The 18,581-nt window shown below is 41.6% G+C and overlaps 1 protein-coding gene across 1 annotated transcript; it reads left to right on the top strand.

The window, feature by feature from the left end:
• The first annotated feature begins 75 nt into the window (after positions 1–75).
• RAB22A (RAB22A, member RAS oncogene family) lies at positions 76–17,968 on the top strand. Its single transcript, XM_050313978.1, has 7 exons — positions 76–254; positions 2,003–2,082; positions 5,804–5,885; positions 9,355–9,426; positions 9,531–9,637; positions 11,432–11,541; positions 12,864–17,968. Exons 1-7 carry the CDS (start codon positions 219–221, stop codon positions 12,959–12,961), a joined length of 585 nt encoding a protein of 194 aa, XP_050169935.1. The 5' UTR covers positions 76–218; the 3' UTR covers positions 12,962–17,968.
• The last annotated feature ends 613 nt before the right edge of the window (positions 17,969–18,581 follow it).

Genomic DNA, 18,581 nt, shown 5'->3' with positions numbered 1-18,581 from the left:
GCGGCTACCGAGGGTCGAGCGGCCCCTGAGCGCCTGAGGGGAGCAGAGCGGGGCGGGGGGCGCGGGCGGGGACTCCGGCGGCCGCCCAAGATGGCGGCGCGGCCGCGCAGCCTGAGGAGGAGCGCGGGGCGCGGGTAACCGGGGCGGGCGCGGGGCGGCCGCGATGATCGAGCTGGGCCGCGTCTCAGGCGCTCGCTGAAGGCGCAGCCCGCCCGGCCATGGCGCTGAGGGAGCTCAAAGTTTGCCTTCTGGGGGTAAGTGTCGGGCGGCGGGGAATGGAGGGTGGGAGCGGGAGGGAGAGGCTCTGTCAGAGCCCGGAGAGCCTCCGCGGTGATGGTGGGGAGCCTCTGTCAGAGCCCAGAGAGGCTCCGGCCGCGGGGATCCGCTCCCTGGGCGGAGAGTGCCCCTCGCCCCGTCCCTCTGAGGGGACCGGGCGGCCGGGCCTTCCCCTCTTCGGGGGAGGCGTTTGCCAGGCGTCAGCATCAGTCCTCTGTTTTTCTCGTGTTCTCCTTTTAAAAATGAGAGGAAGCACGAACATCCAGCGTGTGCTTCCCTCTTCCTCACAAGCTGTTCCGCGCTTGGAGCTCGCAAGATAAATAGAAGCACCTGAAATCGAAGTGGTGGGAGAGAGGGAGGGGCCTGAACTTTTATTTAAGGACATACGGAGACTTAGAAGCCTCGCAGGTGAGGGAAGAAGGAGTTGTGGTGCGAACTGAAGCAGAATTTTAAAGAATTCGAAGCTGTGAATTTAGTCTGGGAGCCGCACGGTGAGCAGGTAGAGGTGCGACCACCTGCATCGAAACCCTGTGTTGAGCAGAGCCGGGCTAGAGTTGTTTTCTGCTTCTAAATGGCCACGTTGACCTTCAGAGGGGAAAATTATGTGTTTGTGTGCCCTTCGTGGTATGAAGGCATGTGGGGTAGCTGCTGTTTGTGTCCACCTGACCTGAGAAACCTTTTGTCACGTAAGAAGAGGAGAGAACAAGCACCAGGAAAACTGGTCCTTGAACTCCCAGGGCCAAGAGCCACGTCTGTATTTCTCTGGTTTAAGGTTTGCTCAGCTTAACGAGACTGCAAACGGTATGAAATATTGTTTTTTAGAAAAACTGGGATAATGTGCTTTTCCTTGAGAGGAAAACAGCTTGACAGGGTGAACACAGTCCTACACACTGCGCCCAAATTTCCTGCAATAGTCAGAAGATTCAGTAAAACATATGAATGACATAAATCTTCATTTTCAGTGAAGCGCTTCTTCAGGGCTTTTTTTTTTTTTTCATTAAAATTTTAATGACTCTGGAGATGCAAAGCAAAAAGTTGGTCTTTGAATGTATTAATTAAATTAGAATTTAAAATGTCTATGTTCTACTAAGAAGAGTTTACTGAGTTATTCCAGTTCTAGATACGACTTCCACGTATATGTTTTTTTAACCATGGAATCAGTAGTGCAAAAACACACACGACCCCGAATTTTCGTGTTACATTTTCCTCTTCTGCCTTTTGTAGAGTTGCATTAGTAACATATTTCAGGTGTGCCACAGAAGAATTTTCAAGTCTTTCATTAAGCAGGGTGGGACAGCATTAGTCAGAGGCTAAATGCATGTGTCACACTTGTATAATTCCATGTTCTCCATTGGTCCTCCATCCTGCCAAGCCATACTCAGTTGCTGTGTATTTTACTAAAAGTGGTCTTTCCCTGTTGCTGTTCAATTGCAAGTTGTGCATAACTTTGGAAAAGTTTGAGTAACAAATAATAAGTGTGAATGCAGGTTTTTATAGTCCTTCATAAAAACTCGAAGCAATTTTATTTAGAAAGCTAACTTGTCGCAGGCCTTTCATTTTTTTACTAAATAAATGTAATACCTGAAGCATTTCATAATCTAATTTCTCTGAGATTCTCTGCAGGAATGTGTTATTCATCACAATGTACTGCAAGGTTTGAGGACCAAAAAAATCGTCTGTTTTTAGTAACTAATGTCATTTTCAACTGTTTCTGTTCTTTTTTTAGGACACTGGTGTGGGCAAATCAAGTATCGTGTGGAGATTTGTAGAAGATAGCTTTGATCCCAACATCAACCCAACAATAGGGTAAGAAACTAAATGAAGCAAATGTGATTTCTTCACGAATCAAATGAAATTATCTGAATAGATCACTTGAGGATTCTTCGTGTGTGGCAGCTAAATGTGGCAATAAACACGACTGCAGCCTTAATGAAGCTCCTGAGCTGCCTTAGGACACGTAGGAGTGTTCTCAGCACTCCTGAAGCTCACATGTTCATGTGTAAGATCTGGGCCCATTTTGTATTGTTTATCTAAGCTAACAGTGAATAAATTACACTGTAGATGCTTCTGCTAAAGGGACAGCGCTCTTTCCTCATGCACTACCTTTAAATTTCAGCATCTAATTATTATGCAACTACACGGTTTTTAATTTTTTTCTTCAATACTAAAGTACAATAACAAGTCTCCTAGGTTTTGAAGGTGGTTAACATACTAATTTAGGTTGTAGATCTCTCCATGAGTTAGTTCCAGTGTTACACATCTGTGTACAATGCACACACAGAAGTAACTGGTGAAACTGTTCATGCAGTTGGTCTCACAGGTTGGGAGGGTATTTAAAAGCTGAGCCTCAGAGTAGCAACATCACTGAGCTCAGATCTTCGAATAGGTAGTAGGAAGGAGCTAGACCTTTTTATTTCTTTTGCTGTCTTTCTTTTTGCTTTTCAAGTATCTGATGGGCTGCTTTGACCAGAAGCAGTCCTTGCTCAGGGGAGGACACACTTTGTGTGTGGGTGTCAGTGCAACTTCCTGTCTCAGGTGTCACCCAGGCTCTGCTGCAGCTGTGACCAGAAAAGGTCCTGCTGATGAAGATCAGCTATGTCTCATCCTGTCCTTCTAAAAAACTGAGGTCCCCATGATCTTTCTCTTTCCCCTTACACCCCCCTGTTTTTTGAGTGTAACTGCTGGTATGGAATTGTAAGATGTTGTGTGGGAAGCGTCCTTTTGTTTAAATTTCCCTGTTAACAGCCTTTGGAATGAACTTCACCAAGTCTTGTTGTCTTTCCTCTGGAGTCTGTTTGTTTTGATCTGGTGGTTTTCTGACTGGTGTGTGGGTTGATTTATTTTTTTTCCCTGTTTCTCCTCCCTCCAATGTAGCACCTCTGTGTTTGAAGGCAGGAATCCAAAGAAATCCCTTGCATGTGCCTTCCCAGGGGAGCGTCTGTCGCTGTGTGGAGAGTTCAGGTGCTGTTGGAAGGTGTTAGCCATTGTGGCAATGAGGCTGGTGTGTACAAGAGAATTTCCCTTCACTGACATTACTGAGATTGTGACAGACTCAAAATCTATCTCCTGCCAGTCTTAAAATCATTCCCTGGTCTGAGGACTTGGTGTCTTGGTAGTTTGCTATAGTACTATAAATGATCCAAAACCTGCCCAAATGGAGGGGTTGTGTGAAGCTCCAGTAAGATCCACAGTCCCAAAATTTTAAGCAGATTAACTTTGAAATTTATTTTAGACTTTGCTTTTATTTCCTATTTGAGACCAGTAGATGGAAAGAATAAAGTAAGGATTAAAGAGGAGTTTTAAGCATCTTACAAAACTAGAACTGAGAGTGTTTTGACTTCAGGGGATACATGTTTGAGTTCATGAGATACAATCTTGTTTCCTGTCCTGTTTTCATTCCTCTTAGAACTATCTGAGCAACCACACTTTGTTCTTGTGAATGTTCATCACACAGGTTCAGATATGAGCAGCTGTAGAAGCCCTGTCAGAATTCTGCAGCTTTTGTCCTCTCAGGGTGTTGAGGACACATTTAACCAGTATCTATCTCTAGGTACTGCAGATTATCGGTCTTTCCTTATAGCATCAAAAAAGAATTATGAGTATCAAACTGCTTTCAGGTACATCTTGTTCAGGTAGTTACAGAGCCTTCTTGGCTGGGAGAAGCAGCAAGGAAATCCAATAACAAACCAGCCATTATCCCTACTAAAAGTCATCAGGGATAACTCGTTTGGAGGCTTTTGTTGACCCAATTGGCAAAGAATTTCAAGCAACATTGAACCTCTGTTGTCAGCTACCACTCAGGATGTTTGTGATGTGAATTACAGAAACACAGCTGTTCAGTTCATATTGACTGTACAGGGGGTGTTTTGGTTTATGGAAGCAAGGGAGATAAATTCAGTGAGAATCAGTGATTTAGGAAACTGTTTCATATTGGCCAGAGAGTTCGGATTTGGTGCTTATTTTGCAGCAGTCTTAAGGAAGGTGAAGTTTCTACTGTGCTTTACAAGAGATACTCCTCTCACTTTGTTTTTCTTTACTCAGTGCAGAGATACATCAGCTAGTTAATGGTGTTGAAATGCATTGCAATTAGGCCCTTCCTTTGTAGGGGTTCTGCACCCTTATCTTTGGCTTCTTGAAAGACTAATCAGCTTGGGAGACTGATGTACTATTTGGCAAACGAGCTGGGCTTAAGGAATGGGGAGAAAGTTACCTCCAAACAGTTGGAAGCATTGTGTAACTGCTCCCTTTCCCTTTTTTTTAACCTAGATAGTTATTTGTCCTCCTATAGCATTGAAACATGTCCAAAGACTCCAGTTATATCGAATACAAAAGTGTCAAGGACATCATTAAAATCTGTGCCCTGGTGGTACTTCAGATCCAAGATAAACTTGAGTCTTGGGCAGTATTGTTGTTGATCATGCTGAAAGGCTCCTGCTGAGTCTGTCTGTACAGCAGGTACAGGTGGGGTGCTGTAAGAGGCTCCAGTTCCTTCAGAATCCTGCCCAAAACTGACAGTAAAGCACATTTGGAAGTCTGCAGTATTTTCAAGTGACAAGCATTAATCATAGAAAAGGTGTTCAAGATCACAATGTAGGATCTCATGTGCTTAAAATGTGTCACCTATAGTTCCAGTTCTACAAGGATTTGAATTCACTGTGTGGCTTTTCTAGTAAAAAATGTGCCTACACATAATAGATATAGCAAAGAAGTCCCTCTTGTAAAAGATTGGTTCTCTGAATTTGTGTTCTTGTGGGAAATAGGCTGATTCATCTAAAGCAGATCAAGTAAAGCACAGAGTACTTTGCAATATTTTACTGTAAAAGATCTAGAATTTGGATGAGGGGAGAAGCAGCTGGAGAATAGCAGAGAATTTTGTTTTGTCTTGTGGAAGTGCAAGAGCCTCTGCAAAATAAAGTACATAATGACAGACAGGATTTGGGAGCTGCACAGAGTGCAGACAACAAGCAGGTTACTCATTATTGATTTCTCTGTCCTCTTAACACCTACCAGTAGTGATACAGATCTCCCATACCAATAGTGATACAAATCTCCCATGTTTTATTCCCCAGTATGGACATACCAGCATTTACCTGAATGTTAGTACAGAGATAGAAAAAGCTGATACAAAGGGAAGGATTTGACCTCTTTCCCCTGCAAGTTTCCAGTGTACACTGAAGTGATCTGTGATGATTCCTTCATTCAGGGAGAGTATTGTTGAAAGGCTGACCTTTCTGGGTTTTTTGGTTGGTACATCCTGTGTTTTTATCAAAAGCTTGTTAATAATTAAAGCTTATAATTGGCATTCATGTTGTGGTTTGTTAGTTGAATTTCAGGCTCTGAAAGGAAATTTCATCCTCATTAATTTCAGCCTTTGTATCTGAAACTCTTCATCAGTTTGGGGGGGGAGGAAGGGAGAGAAGACACTTTCATTGACACATGAACCTTTCTGAAAGCTCATGGTGGTAATGAATATTCTAAGCATGTATTTATATTCTGAATAAAACATAAACTGGATCTTTTTTTCCAGAGCCTCATTTATGACCAAGACTGTACAGTATCAGAATGAGCTGCATAAATTCCTGATCTGGGACACAGCTGGCCAGGAGCGGGTATGTACCCTCAGTACCTGTGGGCAGAGCTGGGCCACAGCTGGGCTTGCTTTGCAACTCTGCCCCTGCAACCATGGTGTGAGCTGGGTTTGCACACATGAATTTGTTTCTGGGCAGGTTCATACCAAGCTATGGGTGCTGTAGATGTGGTTTTATTTTTCATTGCTATCATGGGTAAAGTATAAAGGTAAGGATGATTACCTAAGAAGAGGAGCTTATGAAACAAAAGGCTGGGCTTAGATTCCCTGAAGGGGAATGCTGCATCCAAAGGAAACAAGGATGGGATGGGGGGAAGCCAGCAGCTGTCTCTAGTACCATTTCTAGTTGAGTTTTAAACGTTCAACTGCAATATTTGCAGGCAGTGCAGTTGGCAACACAAGAACCAAAGTGAAATGAATGTCATGTCTCATAATACAAGTGAAAACCTGATTCTGGAGAAATATACAACTGCTAACACATTCTGTTGGCTTCACTGTTAAGGTTATAAATGTGAGTAGGATGTAGATTTAGCTTTCAAAAGCAGAGTTTCAAGCCATGTTACAGGTGATAACTGCTGGTTTATTCATTTGTAAAGTTTTACTAATCAAATCTGATGCTGTTAGAAGCTTTGTCAAAAGAATCTGGTTTGTAATTTAAATTTCAGTTTGGTAGTTTGGGGTTTTGATCTTTGCAGCATGCACAGTTCTGAGAGGAGGCAGTAACAATTCTCAAGAAAATGAGTAGTCAAATGAAAACCCAGTTAATTAATTTGCATGAATTTTACTTGGAATTTAAAAGGACAGCTTTGCTAGTGAACTTGCTGGTTTATGGATTAATAGTAACAGTGGTAGAAATTACAGCAGCTGTATTAGCAGTGCTTGTTCCTGCAGTTTGTTGACTGCAAGTTAACTACTGGCAGGTGGCAATTACTCCTGATGAGTTTATTTAGGATGTGAGTTAACTGTAACAGAGGTTGGATTATTACTTCAGGATACCAGCTGCCAAATGCAGCTTTACTATTTTTCAGGACTGGCTCAAGAAACAGAGCCCCAAAAGAACCCCAACAAAACAACATCTCCCAAACAAACAACCCCTCAACAAACAAACAAACGCCTTGTAAAGGCTCAGTCATCCCTGTGCAGAGTCACTTTGGGTTCCTGGTGGAACTGCCTTGCCAATTTTTACCTGGATAACAGCCTTGGTGGCTAGAAATTAACTCAGGGATATTTGTGTTGCATTTCAGTGCTGTAGATTTTGAATGGCAATCCATTTCCTTCCAACAGCACCATATAAAGCAAACCTACGTTGTCAGGGATGTTTCCCAGGAATATGTCCAAGAGTATCCATGTTATCAAAAATATCTTGAATCCTTCCATTACTAGCAGTCAGTCAGCATTTGCTGTAAATAGTTTGTCTTAAGTGAACATCCTAGCCCGTTCTGCAATGTTGAGGCTGGAATGTGATATTCTGAGAGGTAGAGTATGAATTTTTAGGGGTTGGTTCTCTGAAATGGAAAGCTTTATAAACATGCCTGCCACAGCTTGGCAGGAAACATCCATTCCATATCAGCAATTCCATCCTGTTCACTCTGCTTGCAAGGGATGGGAGGACACGGTGATTTGGATTCAGCACACTGCAATCTGAGGAAGCATCTCTGTGCATGACCAGCATGTTCCTTGTCTGTCTATTTTTAGACTGAGTGATACCTCTTTAATTTTCCTCTGTACAAGTTGAACAATATCTTTATTGAAATCAAAGAAGGGCTGCATACCTGCCTTGCCCTGAAACCTGTACCAGAGTTTTCTGGTCATGCAACACATTTAACAATGAATTATGGAAGGGATCTCCTCCGTGGTGATCTGCAATACCAAAAATGTCCACACCATTCTTGGAACTAGGATGTCTCTGCTGAGCTGTGATGCAGAATGCAGGGAGTTCATAGTGCTGGTTTCTTGAGGAGCATTTGCTATTTCCCATTTAAAAGCCCAGCAGCAAACAGTGCCACACTGCCCTGGGCACTCCCTTGTGCTCAGTGGCTTCAGGGGTGGCTGGCCAGAGGTGGGAGTGGCCACTAATTCACTTCACACAGCTCACTGCCCTAAACACACACCTGATTTCTTCCTTTATTTCTTCTACCCTGACTCAAATTGACAGGAGGTTACTTACAGCAATTAGGATTTTTGCCTTCTTACTGAGCAGTTATGAGCTTCTCTGGGTAATTACATTATGTAGCCTTAACAATTCTGTCAGAGCACGAATAGGAGGCTGGAGGGCAAGCTGAAGTCTTTGGAAATATTGCAAAGGGAAAATTCACTGTTTCTGGTAACATCTGTTTTGTTAATATATTTTATCTGCCGACTGCCCTTAAGGTGGAAAAAAGTATCTAAGTGTTAGCAGACAGGAAATGAGAGTAATACAAAATCAGCAAGTGAAAGTTGGTTTATTCCCAATGTAAATAGTCAAATAATCAAAAAGCCAGGTTGCAACCAGTCCAAGTGGTGGTTTACCAAATATGTTTCCCTTTACATTTCAGTGCTTAGGAGGAAGAGAGGGATTATGTCCCAATGTGAACTGAATGCCTGCCTATGTTTCCCTTTCTCACTATTAAATATTTTTATATTCTGAACTTTGTGTTCAAAATCCTATTTTCAAAGCAGAATTTGAGAGTCAAATGTAAATGGCCTGGAATTCTGCTTTATAGCAAGATTTTTATGATTTATAATATTGCTCTCAGTTGAACTGCACTAAGCAAAAGGAAATTGGTATTTTATTAGAACTGAATAAGCCTTTATGAAAAACTGTATCCAATTCATTATTTTTACCCTGAGTAATAAGATGCACAAAAGCTCTAAATGTGCTTATATGGAAGCAATATATGCAGTTCACTCTGCACTCTGATGGAGAGTTTGGGTTGCTAGATTAGTTGTCTTGGTTTTTTTTTAGTTGGCAGAATATCACAATGTTTTTAAGAAGGTTCCATTGATACTTTTGATGCAACCTGATCATGTGGTTTATGACTTTTTTTCGGTCCTGGTTTCATAATACTCTCTCAGGGCAAGGGTAGAGGCCTGCAAATGCCCTACCATCCAAATAGACCTGCTGTAGATTTAATTCTGAAAATCACAAGAAAATTACAGCAGCCTTTTACAGCCTAGTGTTGTTCCTTAAAGTTCTGCTTGCAACAGGTCACACAGTTGTGGTCCTTTGCAGTCTTTAAACATGCTTCTAACTTTTGAGGGGAAAACTGAAGTGAAATCCTTTAAACCTTAAGTTAGATTATGAAGCAACCAGCATTCCTAGCATGTAAGAGCTCTGGAAGAGAAAGATTTTCCACTGATGTGACCTTTAAAGCCAGTTTTCAACAGTACTAGCACTGGTGATGAAGTCCTGCTGGCCAGGGGAAGGTGACAGTCCTGCTGGCCAGGGGAAGGTGACATTCCTGCTGGTCAGGGGAAGGTGACATTCCTGTTGTGTGCTGCCTTTCTTGCAGTTCCGTGCTTTAGCTCCGATGTATTACAGAGGCTCAGCAGCAGCCATTATAGTGTATGACATCACAAAAGAGGTAAGAAATTTATCCTTACCCAGCATTACAATTTCTGGGGTTTTTTTTCTGTGTCCTGGGCCAGTTCTGACTCTTAATTCCTCCTGTCTTTTTTTCCACTTCAGGAAACGTTCTCAACGTTAAAGAACTGGGTTAAAGAGCTTCGCCAGCATGGACCTCCCAACATTGTTGTAGCTATTGCAGGAAACAAGTGTGATCTCAATGATGTGAGGTAAATAACTGTTGTCAGGTTGGAGGTTTTCCCTTAAGCCCATAGTGCTAAATGTTTTAGGATTGCAGAGCAGCTGAAAGCTATAGAACAATTTAAGCTGTTTTGCTCTAGCACTGTAGTTCCACAGGGGATTTGAGCTGTTTCTACTGTCAGAAGATGTGGTCAGGCTGCCCTTGGATGGTCTTGCCCACTTCCTCCCCAGTGCTGCTGTGAGTACATGTGTGACTGGGCAGTAAATGGGGCAGTAAAATGGATCCAGATTAACCTTTAAAAAAAAAAAAAAGAAAACCCATCCAAGTGTATTTATCTTTCTCACACCATGAACACTTGCTGGCATAACAGAGTGGGGATAGCAGGGTTAGGAATGAGCAGTTTACTGGGAGACAGGATTACCTTTTCTGGTGGCAGTGCCAAGTTACACAAACCTAAACTGCCTGTGAAACTATAGTGTAATAGAAGCTGTTTACCTCACTCTGTAAGAAGGGCCCCTGTCAATCTGTAGCACCTCATTTTGTTAGGAAAAATATCAAGCCTGTTGGAAAGCATTGTGTAGGTTTTTCTGACTTGCTTGTTCAGGTGCCTTCCTTCCCTGCTCAAATATTGGGGTGGAATTGGCCGTGGCCAAAATAGTTGCAGGGAGCGGGAAAAGCTCTTGAGAAATTTTATGAACAGCCAAACTTTCGGGAAGGCATGTACTAAAAACAAAAGAAGGCTTTTTTTATTGATGTCCTTCCTGGTTTAAGAAGCCAAAATTCAGAAAGAAGGTGTGTGTGAACTTCTTGGTTTTAGATTTCATTGGAAAAGGTACCACAGCTGGTGTCCCAAAGGAGACAGATGGTTCTGTGTTTAAAGAACTACTGCAAGGAGGGTTCTTAGGATAGTTTTACAAATTGTTAATATATAACAGTTATCTAGTGAGCTCTAGTAACTTCTGTTACAAGTAGCATGTCTCTTGAAGGACATACAGCTTAAAATGCCTTGGAACAGTATTCAGTGTCACACTCATGTCTTGGTGCTTAGGTGGCAATCATGAATTATGTAAACATATCTATTCAAGCTAATGAGCAGGACTCCTTGTACTTTAGTCAGAGGCAATATTTGAGTCATTGATCAAAGTGTGTGCTCTTGATATTCCAAACTTCCTCATTACTGAAATGAGCCCATGTTTTGCAGAAATTGTATGTCAAATGATAGAACATATAGCCCAGGCCTCTCTCCACCTGTTGGGGTTTGTTTTTTTCATGTTGTTTAAGGAACTTACTTCATTATCAACTTGCCTCCTTTGGGGTGCAGAATAACTGTTGCACTGCTGGGCTCTGTGCCTGTGTGCTCAGGATAAAGATGTTCCTCTTCAGAGCAGTAAATGCTGCCCTCATGATTTGTGCAGTGTTGGGAGATACTTGGGTTTGTAAACAGTGGTAGGAAATGCTCTGGATGTTTGGAATGAAGGCTTTAGGATCGTGGCAGCAATCTGAAGCTGGTGTGTGTGTGACACACCCCAGAACAATTGACTGCAGACCTGACTGAGAGCACTCCAACAAAACCCCTGCAGTGTTGTCAGATGGATTAAGGCCTTGCTTAGTTTAGGATTGTGCTCATTCCTCAAGGCAGGGAGACAGCCCAGGGTAAAGAGTGAGCATCAGCTCCAGCATGAGGGAGCACGGGGATGCCAAACAGGTAAAATAGAAAATACCCGTGACAGGAGACACTTGAAAGCCTAATCTATCCCTTAAGGTTTTGAATAATGAGGGGGGTTTTTGCACTCATGGTTTTTTCTTTGCTTTGTTTTTCCAGAGAAGTCATGGAAAAAGACGCTAAAGACTATGCAGATTCCATTCATGCAATATTTGTAGAGACAAGTGCGAAAAATGCAATAAACATTAATGAACTCTTTATAGAAATTAGTAAGTATTGGAACAGTTAATATACTTTCTTCTGCAACAAGTTCAAGTAGACATTTGATTTCTTTATTATTTTTGTGCTACTGACATGAGAGTATACTGAATTAAATTTTTTACAATCAGACATGGATACAAACTGCAAAACGAGCTGCATGAATTTTTGGTCATCTAATGACCTCTAAATATTCCTTCTAGAGATTTTAAACCTACTGTGATGCCTACTGGTTAAATAGCAAGCAGGGCAGTCATGTCAGAATTCAGTGTCATCTTACTGTGTCTGTTACTGAATGTTTCAATTAGTACTTCCAAGGTTATGGAAGGGAAAGGAAATGGCATGAGGAAGATCCAGACTTTATACATCTGAGAACAGGAATTAAGGTCTTGCTCTTAGTGTTTGTACTTGGTCTAAAAAAGTGCATTTTCAAAAACAGAAGAATTCATAAATGCCAAATAACTGCATGACAAATAGCAACTGTTGCATGTAGATTTTCCACATAAGTATTTATGTGGTGTCTTGGGGTTTTTTTTATATTAAATTGCAAATCTTTTCTGTCTCATTTGTGGTGGGGACAACGATGATACTTTTTATGTGTGTGAATAAAAAGCAGACAGTATTCCAAAGTGAATTCCATGCAATATTATTTGGGGGATATGTGGCAAGTAGCAACACCAGTGTGCAGGTACATCAACCTGCTTGTGAAAAAAGGGCCAACTACAGAAACATTAGACTTAAGAAAAAAAAATAGGACCTTTCTAAACAGCTGAATATATTGAGCTGATGTAAAAGTATGTGCTGTAGATTGGCTTCCTGATTTACTGACTTAATAGCTGCTCTCTAAAATTGATCTTGAATAAATCATGGGGAGAAAAAAAATCATAAATCCTCCTCAGAAAAGAATGCTCACCCAGGAATAGTCCATTTTAAAGACTGATGAGATGACTGAAGCTGCTCTCTCCACAAGCACCTCAGTGCTAAGCCCGGCGCGGGTGATCTGTGGGAATACAGGTCAGGATGGGAGTTCTCAATGAAGGTGTTGCAGATGGCATTGCATCCTGCAGAGTGTGTGCTCTGAGTGCTTTTACAGCTCAGCTGGCCAGGTCTAGATGAGCCTGAAGTGTAAAGGCTGCTAAATGAGCTCAGAACTGCCTCTGCTCCTCTTTGGTGCAGCTGCACCTCTTACAGATGTGATGGAGACTCTTTCTGCCCTCCTGTTAGGCAGGAACGTCATCCCGAACATTTTTATACACAGAACATCCACTGAGTGCTTAGAATCCATTTCAAGTATAACATTTGCTATAAATTTCCTTTTCCTGCCTCCTTGTAGGTCGCAGAATTCCAACAAGTGACACCAACCCCCCGTCCAGCGGTAAGGGCTTCAAACTTCGGAGACAGCCATCGGTGACGAAGCGCAGCTGCTGCTGACCGGCCCCTTAGAAAGTCAAACTTGTTTGTACAGTAGGTGGTCTTGGAAGTTCGTAGTTCACGTTGGGTTTGTATTCTCGGTCTTAGATCTTTATCTGCTGGTGTTCCTGTACACCCAGGGTCCCCCCAAAAGCGGGGACCGGCTCACGGGACAGCCGCACGCTGGCAGGAAGGACTGCAGCCCTAACGCCGTGCGGCGTCCCTCGCCTTCAAAGGGAATCTGTCATCGCTTTTTTTTGGCCTTGCTTGACAGGAAGGTGACTGTTTGGGTGGTAGAACTGAAATGTTCAATAGTTTTCTAATCAAGGTTTGAGGAGTTTCGGTGGGATTTTTTTTTTTTTTTTTTGTAAAAAGGGAAATGAGCACTTTTGTGGGACATCAGGGTGGGAGGAGTCTGGAAGTTGGATGTCATTTCTTCCTTTTCTTCAGTGAGCCTTATTTTAGATGGAAGTGTAGCTAATCCCAAGTGTGGTGGGACAGTTGGTGTGAGGTGGCTACAGAATAAGCAACTGAAGATAAATAGTAGGCAAATCAGTCCATCCAGTCCCCAAATCCCATTTGCACTTTTTATTTAAAGATGATATGCTCTGGGGGTGGGGACACAAGCAACAGATATTAAACCACAGACAATCTTCCTTTCATGCTGACTGTAATCACTTTAAGGCAAACTGATATGCTCGTAGGCATCTTTTTGTTCTCACAAGTTTTTCAATATTAAGATGTTGGTTGAAGAAAACCTGCCTGTATTTCTGACTAAATTAAGTGGTTACTGACTAAAACCAGATGCTGTAAACAGATGCTATACCAGTGGTTCTGATAAGACCTACAGGTTTTTGGGGAAAGCTTTTAATTTCTTGGCATGTGTAAAGTGTTCATAGTATATTTATGAGACCAGTGTTTAAAGTATTATAAATTATGTAAAAACAGTAAAAAAAGAATGCAATCTTCTACACTCCTTCCATTCCACACCTATGGGTAAACCCTTGGGGACCCTCCATTAGGTTTTTTTCCTGCATTTTAGGTATTGTCACTGTGAGTTCGTGCAGAGGCAGATGAAATTCTTTCTCTTTCCATCCCATTTGAAAGGGCCAATAGAGAATGCTGTCAGTGCAGCATGAGGACTGTCTGTTGAACAAGCTTTCACCTGGGGTGCACCCAGTCTTTCCTATTTTGGGCACAAAAATACAAATAGGAAGTAACCTTAAGACACGTGGTAATGTAGATCATTACCACTTGGTTCCTGGGGTTTTTCATCTGTGAGGGGTTTTAGCAATTCAGTGTTTAGCTTATTCTGTATTGGTTTTAGTAGGCTTTCAATTAAACCATAGGTTGACCATACCTGTTTGTGCTATTTTATTTATTTTTACTTTTTGTTTCTTACCAGCACTAGTGAGAAACTTTTATACTTTTGAAGAAAAAGAGCTTAATAGACTTGAGTATATACTAAAATATGCTGTTTAGCTTTAGTATCAAAATGAGGTCATGTTGATGATGCTTATTCTTTGTTTTTAATCTGGTTTTCTATCATCTCAAGTATTTTCTCTGAAGGAAATGTAAGAAAGTTTGTAAGAAATGAAAGGACTCGTAGTTCAGATTAGTTTGTATTAGTGAAAATTCCTGGAGAGCTGTTCTGGAGCAAAACAGGCAAACTGTTGCAGTGAGGTTTCTGAAAGGGGCAGTATGTTCTAATGAAATTTGGTGACTACATTTCTGTCATGCCTTTTGCTTACCCTGCCTGCACTGCCAATGATGCCTTCTTTGCCATGTGCCCCCAAAAATACAACTTCAGTGCATCCTTCCTGTCCTTTTGCAGTTCTGCTCCTGAATTACTGCAGTTAATGAAAACGTGGAAATAGCCAGTGTTTGAGATGGTCCAAACTGCAAACCCTGGGGGGAGGCTGCTCTTTACCACTGGCCTGTTTGAACTGACAGACGGTTGATGTGAGTTCTGAGTCAAGAGAACTGTTTATTGATCCCTTGGCCCCAGCTGGAAGCCGGAATGGTCTTCCCTGGATGAGATGCACATGTTGATTGCTTCATTTTTCTTGGGGAAAAATGGTTTCTTTTGTATTAATAATTTGTCAGGTCATCTGCTTTCATCTTGCACTAGGCTTGCTGGAATTGATTATATTTTGTCCTAGATAGCTTCTCTATTTGGAGGTACAGTAGTATTTGAGAGCTGATTATCAGCTGTTCCAGCTACGGGGTTTTTTAATAACTTTTTTCTGTGAAGAAGTTGTTAAAAAAGCTGAGGATTAAAGTTTTTTATTCCACCGTATCTTTCTGTTTAATGAGTGGAGCTCATCAGAGAGACCAAACTTTCAGATGCTCTCAAAGGAATTCCACAGTCACAGAATGGGTCAGGTTGGAGGGGGGAGCACAGTGGCTCATCTGGTTCAATTTCCCTGCTCCAGCAGCGTCTTCCCAGAGCACATGGCACACATTAATTCCTGCAAAACAGGTCTGGAAGGGTAAAGTATCCTGTGTGTAACAATGCAGTGAGGTGCATGTCAGAGCACTGATCCAGAGCTGACAGAATATGACTGTTTCAACTTCTAAACACCACCAGTTCTTTCCCATGGAAGTTACAGATTTGAACAAAAATATAATTTGGTAAATATTTACTTCTTACGCTTTGGAGCAACTTGAAGGTGCTCCCCAAGTTTTGGGAGGTGTCTTCATCCAACCCTCTGAATTAGGACAGTCACTTGGCTGCCTTGCCAGGCTCCTGATGTGTGCTGTAGGTAGTTTTGTAGGCTATTTTATATCCATCCTGACAACTGGCACACTAAATGCCCAAGAAGGCAAGATCTGGAAACTTACCTTTAATAACATGAGCATCTTGTAATCCATCCTACTACTGAGAATTGTTACAGGTGCTTTGAAAAGCTCCAAGACAATTTTAACACCTTTTGCTGTTGCCAGGAAGGCAAAGACTTTGTTCTTAGGTCTGTGTTGAAACAAAACAAACCACTGCTCTTCAGAACCCTGCTGACATCAGTGAGACCCTTTCTTTAAGTGCTGCAGGATCAGACAGTTAATGGTTTAGAAGGATGTTTTATGCAGACTTGAGTCTTTGATGTGTTGCTTTACATTTAATGCCACTGGCCTGCTCAAGAAAGATTATTTATTTGCTTGGGAAAAGAGTAAGAGAGGAGACAATGCCTGCTTACTGACTTGGAAGTCTAATCCTTTAACCAGATCGAGGGAGAGCTACATTTGTGGTTAAAGCTTCATTTAATTATCAAGAGGTAATTCAGGGTGGGTATCTTGGATGGTTTAAAAGTTGGCCTCAGCAAGACTTTTTTGTTATGCTGTTAAGCTTAAATTATTCCTCAAAATTAGTGTTAAGTTCCAGTATAAGGTAGTATTAGTTGGAAAAGGAAGCTGTAGCAGTGATGTTTGAATGACTTGTTTGTGGAACAGTCTTTAGTGTGTTTTAAGGGTGTTGTCGTCTATTTGTGGTGTGCTGTGTCAGCAATCTGCACAGACTATCTTGGGAATTGGTGATTTACAGGACAGAAGCTGTCAGAACAGGAGAGCTGCTCACTCTGTAGTGAACCTCCCTCACAGCAGCAATAGCTACAGACAAGCAGGGAAAAATCATCTCAAACATGAGGAGAACCTGCATCATTCACTGACTTCAACTTCTATACTGCCTGTTCAGTGTCTAAAAAAGCTTCATGTATCTCTTGTGAACACTTTCAACCTCTAAAAAAAAAGAGGATTTCTGTTCATGGACAAGAGAGCAGGACAAACTTTCTCAACTTTCCTAGCAGGAAGTCTTTTTACAGAGACCTGAGATGGTTTATACCCCACGAGTCAGTTATTTGAAGCAGGAGAATTGTGTACTTGGAATTAAGCTTCTAAAAAAATCTGCACAAAATTCTCTAAAGAAAACTGTTAATATTTTATGTTCAGATCTCATCCCTGGTAATAGATCACTAGTAATGGTAGGTGACAGAAGATTTACAGAAATAAGATGTTGATGTGAAATACCAATGTCAGATGGAAACACAAGTTCTAATATTAAAAAAGTCATGTTAGCTTTCCTTTGAGTCTTATGGCTCTAGCTTGTCAAAAGGAATATGCTTGAAACTACATCTTTTCATATCCTACAAAATTCAGGTGCCAAAACATAATTCCCTGACATTATTAAGGCCTTCTGACACCAGTGTTTCTGAAACATCCCTTGGAATATTCTGGAGGTCTCAAAAGTCTGAATGCAAAGCAGTTCTTGCTCAGCTGCAGTCAAACATTCATGACTGGGAAAAATCAACCAAACGTTACCAGACTTTATCCATGAAGTGTCACAGATATCACATCTTCCAAGGGATACAAGACTATCCTGAAATCCAGTACTGATGCTCTTAGCCTCTGACATGTCAAAATGATCCTTGGGTCAGCTTTTTGCTCCTTCCCCCTCCCACTTTCCCCCACCCCTGAATTTTTAACATAGTGTTGTCAGAGTGTACATGCTATGAACAGCTATTCAGAAAGACTTTAAAAGAGTTCTAATGGCTCAGAGTTATTTGGTGCTTTCTATTTTACATGGAAAATCAAGGCAGTAGGATGACTCTTCTCAACCCAGAGTGAGGACTTCTTAGAAGAAACAATTTTACTGTTCCTGTTACATCATCCTGCACGTTGATGTTCTTCAGTTTTTGCTTAAACACTAACTATGAATTTTATTGAAGGAGCTAATTACCTTTGTAAAGGTGTTCTTCTAAGAAGGTTGGGGTTTCCTTTCCTTTGTTTCTATTGATGTTTTCACATGTGTATTATGGAACAAACCAACTGCTACTTCTTTTCCCAATGTTGAAGGACACAGACCACTCCTCCTGGCACGCACTTCACTTCACGGTGTGGGTGGGATCTCCATCCAGCTGTTGCACATGTAACTCTGTAACTCTGACACCTTGGTAGATTCACTGCTACTGTCTTGCCTCACTTCTACTCATGTTACAATATGTATTTCCTATTAAATCCATTATGTTTTCTTGGCAATTTGTTCTTTGTTTCCTTATGGGGTTTAGACAGGAATAGGTGGGAAATGTCTTCTTCACCACAAAGGTTCTGGAAGTATCTGCTACAACAGCAAATATTTGTGAGCAAAGTGGAAATTCATTAGTACAGCCTTAGGAAACTGTCACAGCAGCTGAGCTGCACCATGACTGTATTTTACCACATCATGAAGGCTAAAAGCACATTCACGTGAAGGAACAAATTATTGTAAGGCTCTAGTAACACAATGTAAACTCTTCTGTATTTTAACTTCCTTTTCTGTACTTCCTCTTCCTGGCTATTGTGTGTCCAGCAGTGACATTGTGATGGTGAATTAATTGATTTAAGGCACAGAAATGGATCACATTTCTGGAGCTGCAAGACTTCCTGGCAATCTTCCCAGTTGTACCCCCCACACTGAGTACAGTGAATTAAAAAGGAAAAGAAAGGTTTCTTCTCAACGAGAAACTTTGCATTTGTGTGTTCAGGACACAAAAATGAGCTGATAATGCAGATAGCTCTCACGGTGTGATAAATGTTTGCCTGTAAAAGTAGGTGTGAAGGTTAACCTTGGTATCAGCAATTCTTGTCCCTCGTAAGAACATTCTGCCTTTTC

The sequence above is a fragment of the Myiozetetes cayanensis genome, unplaced genomic scaffold (assembly GCF_022539395.1).
Source record: "Myiozetetes cayanensis isolate MyiCay16 unplaced genomic scaffold, myiCay2020 scf19, whole genome shotgun sequence".
NCBI lineage: Eukaryota > Metazoa > Chordata > Aves > Passeriformes > Tyrannidae > Myiozetetes > Myiozetetes cayanensis.
The sequence above is the reverse complement of the archived record's forward strand: the minus strand, read 5'-3'. Positions and strand labels throughout refer to the sequence as shown.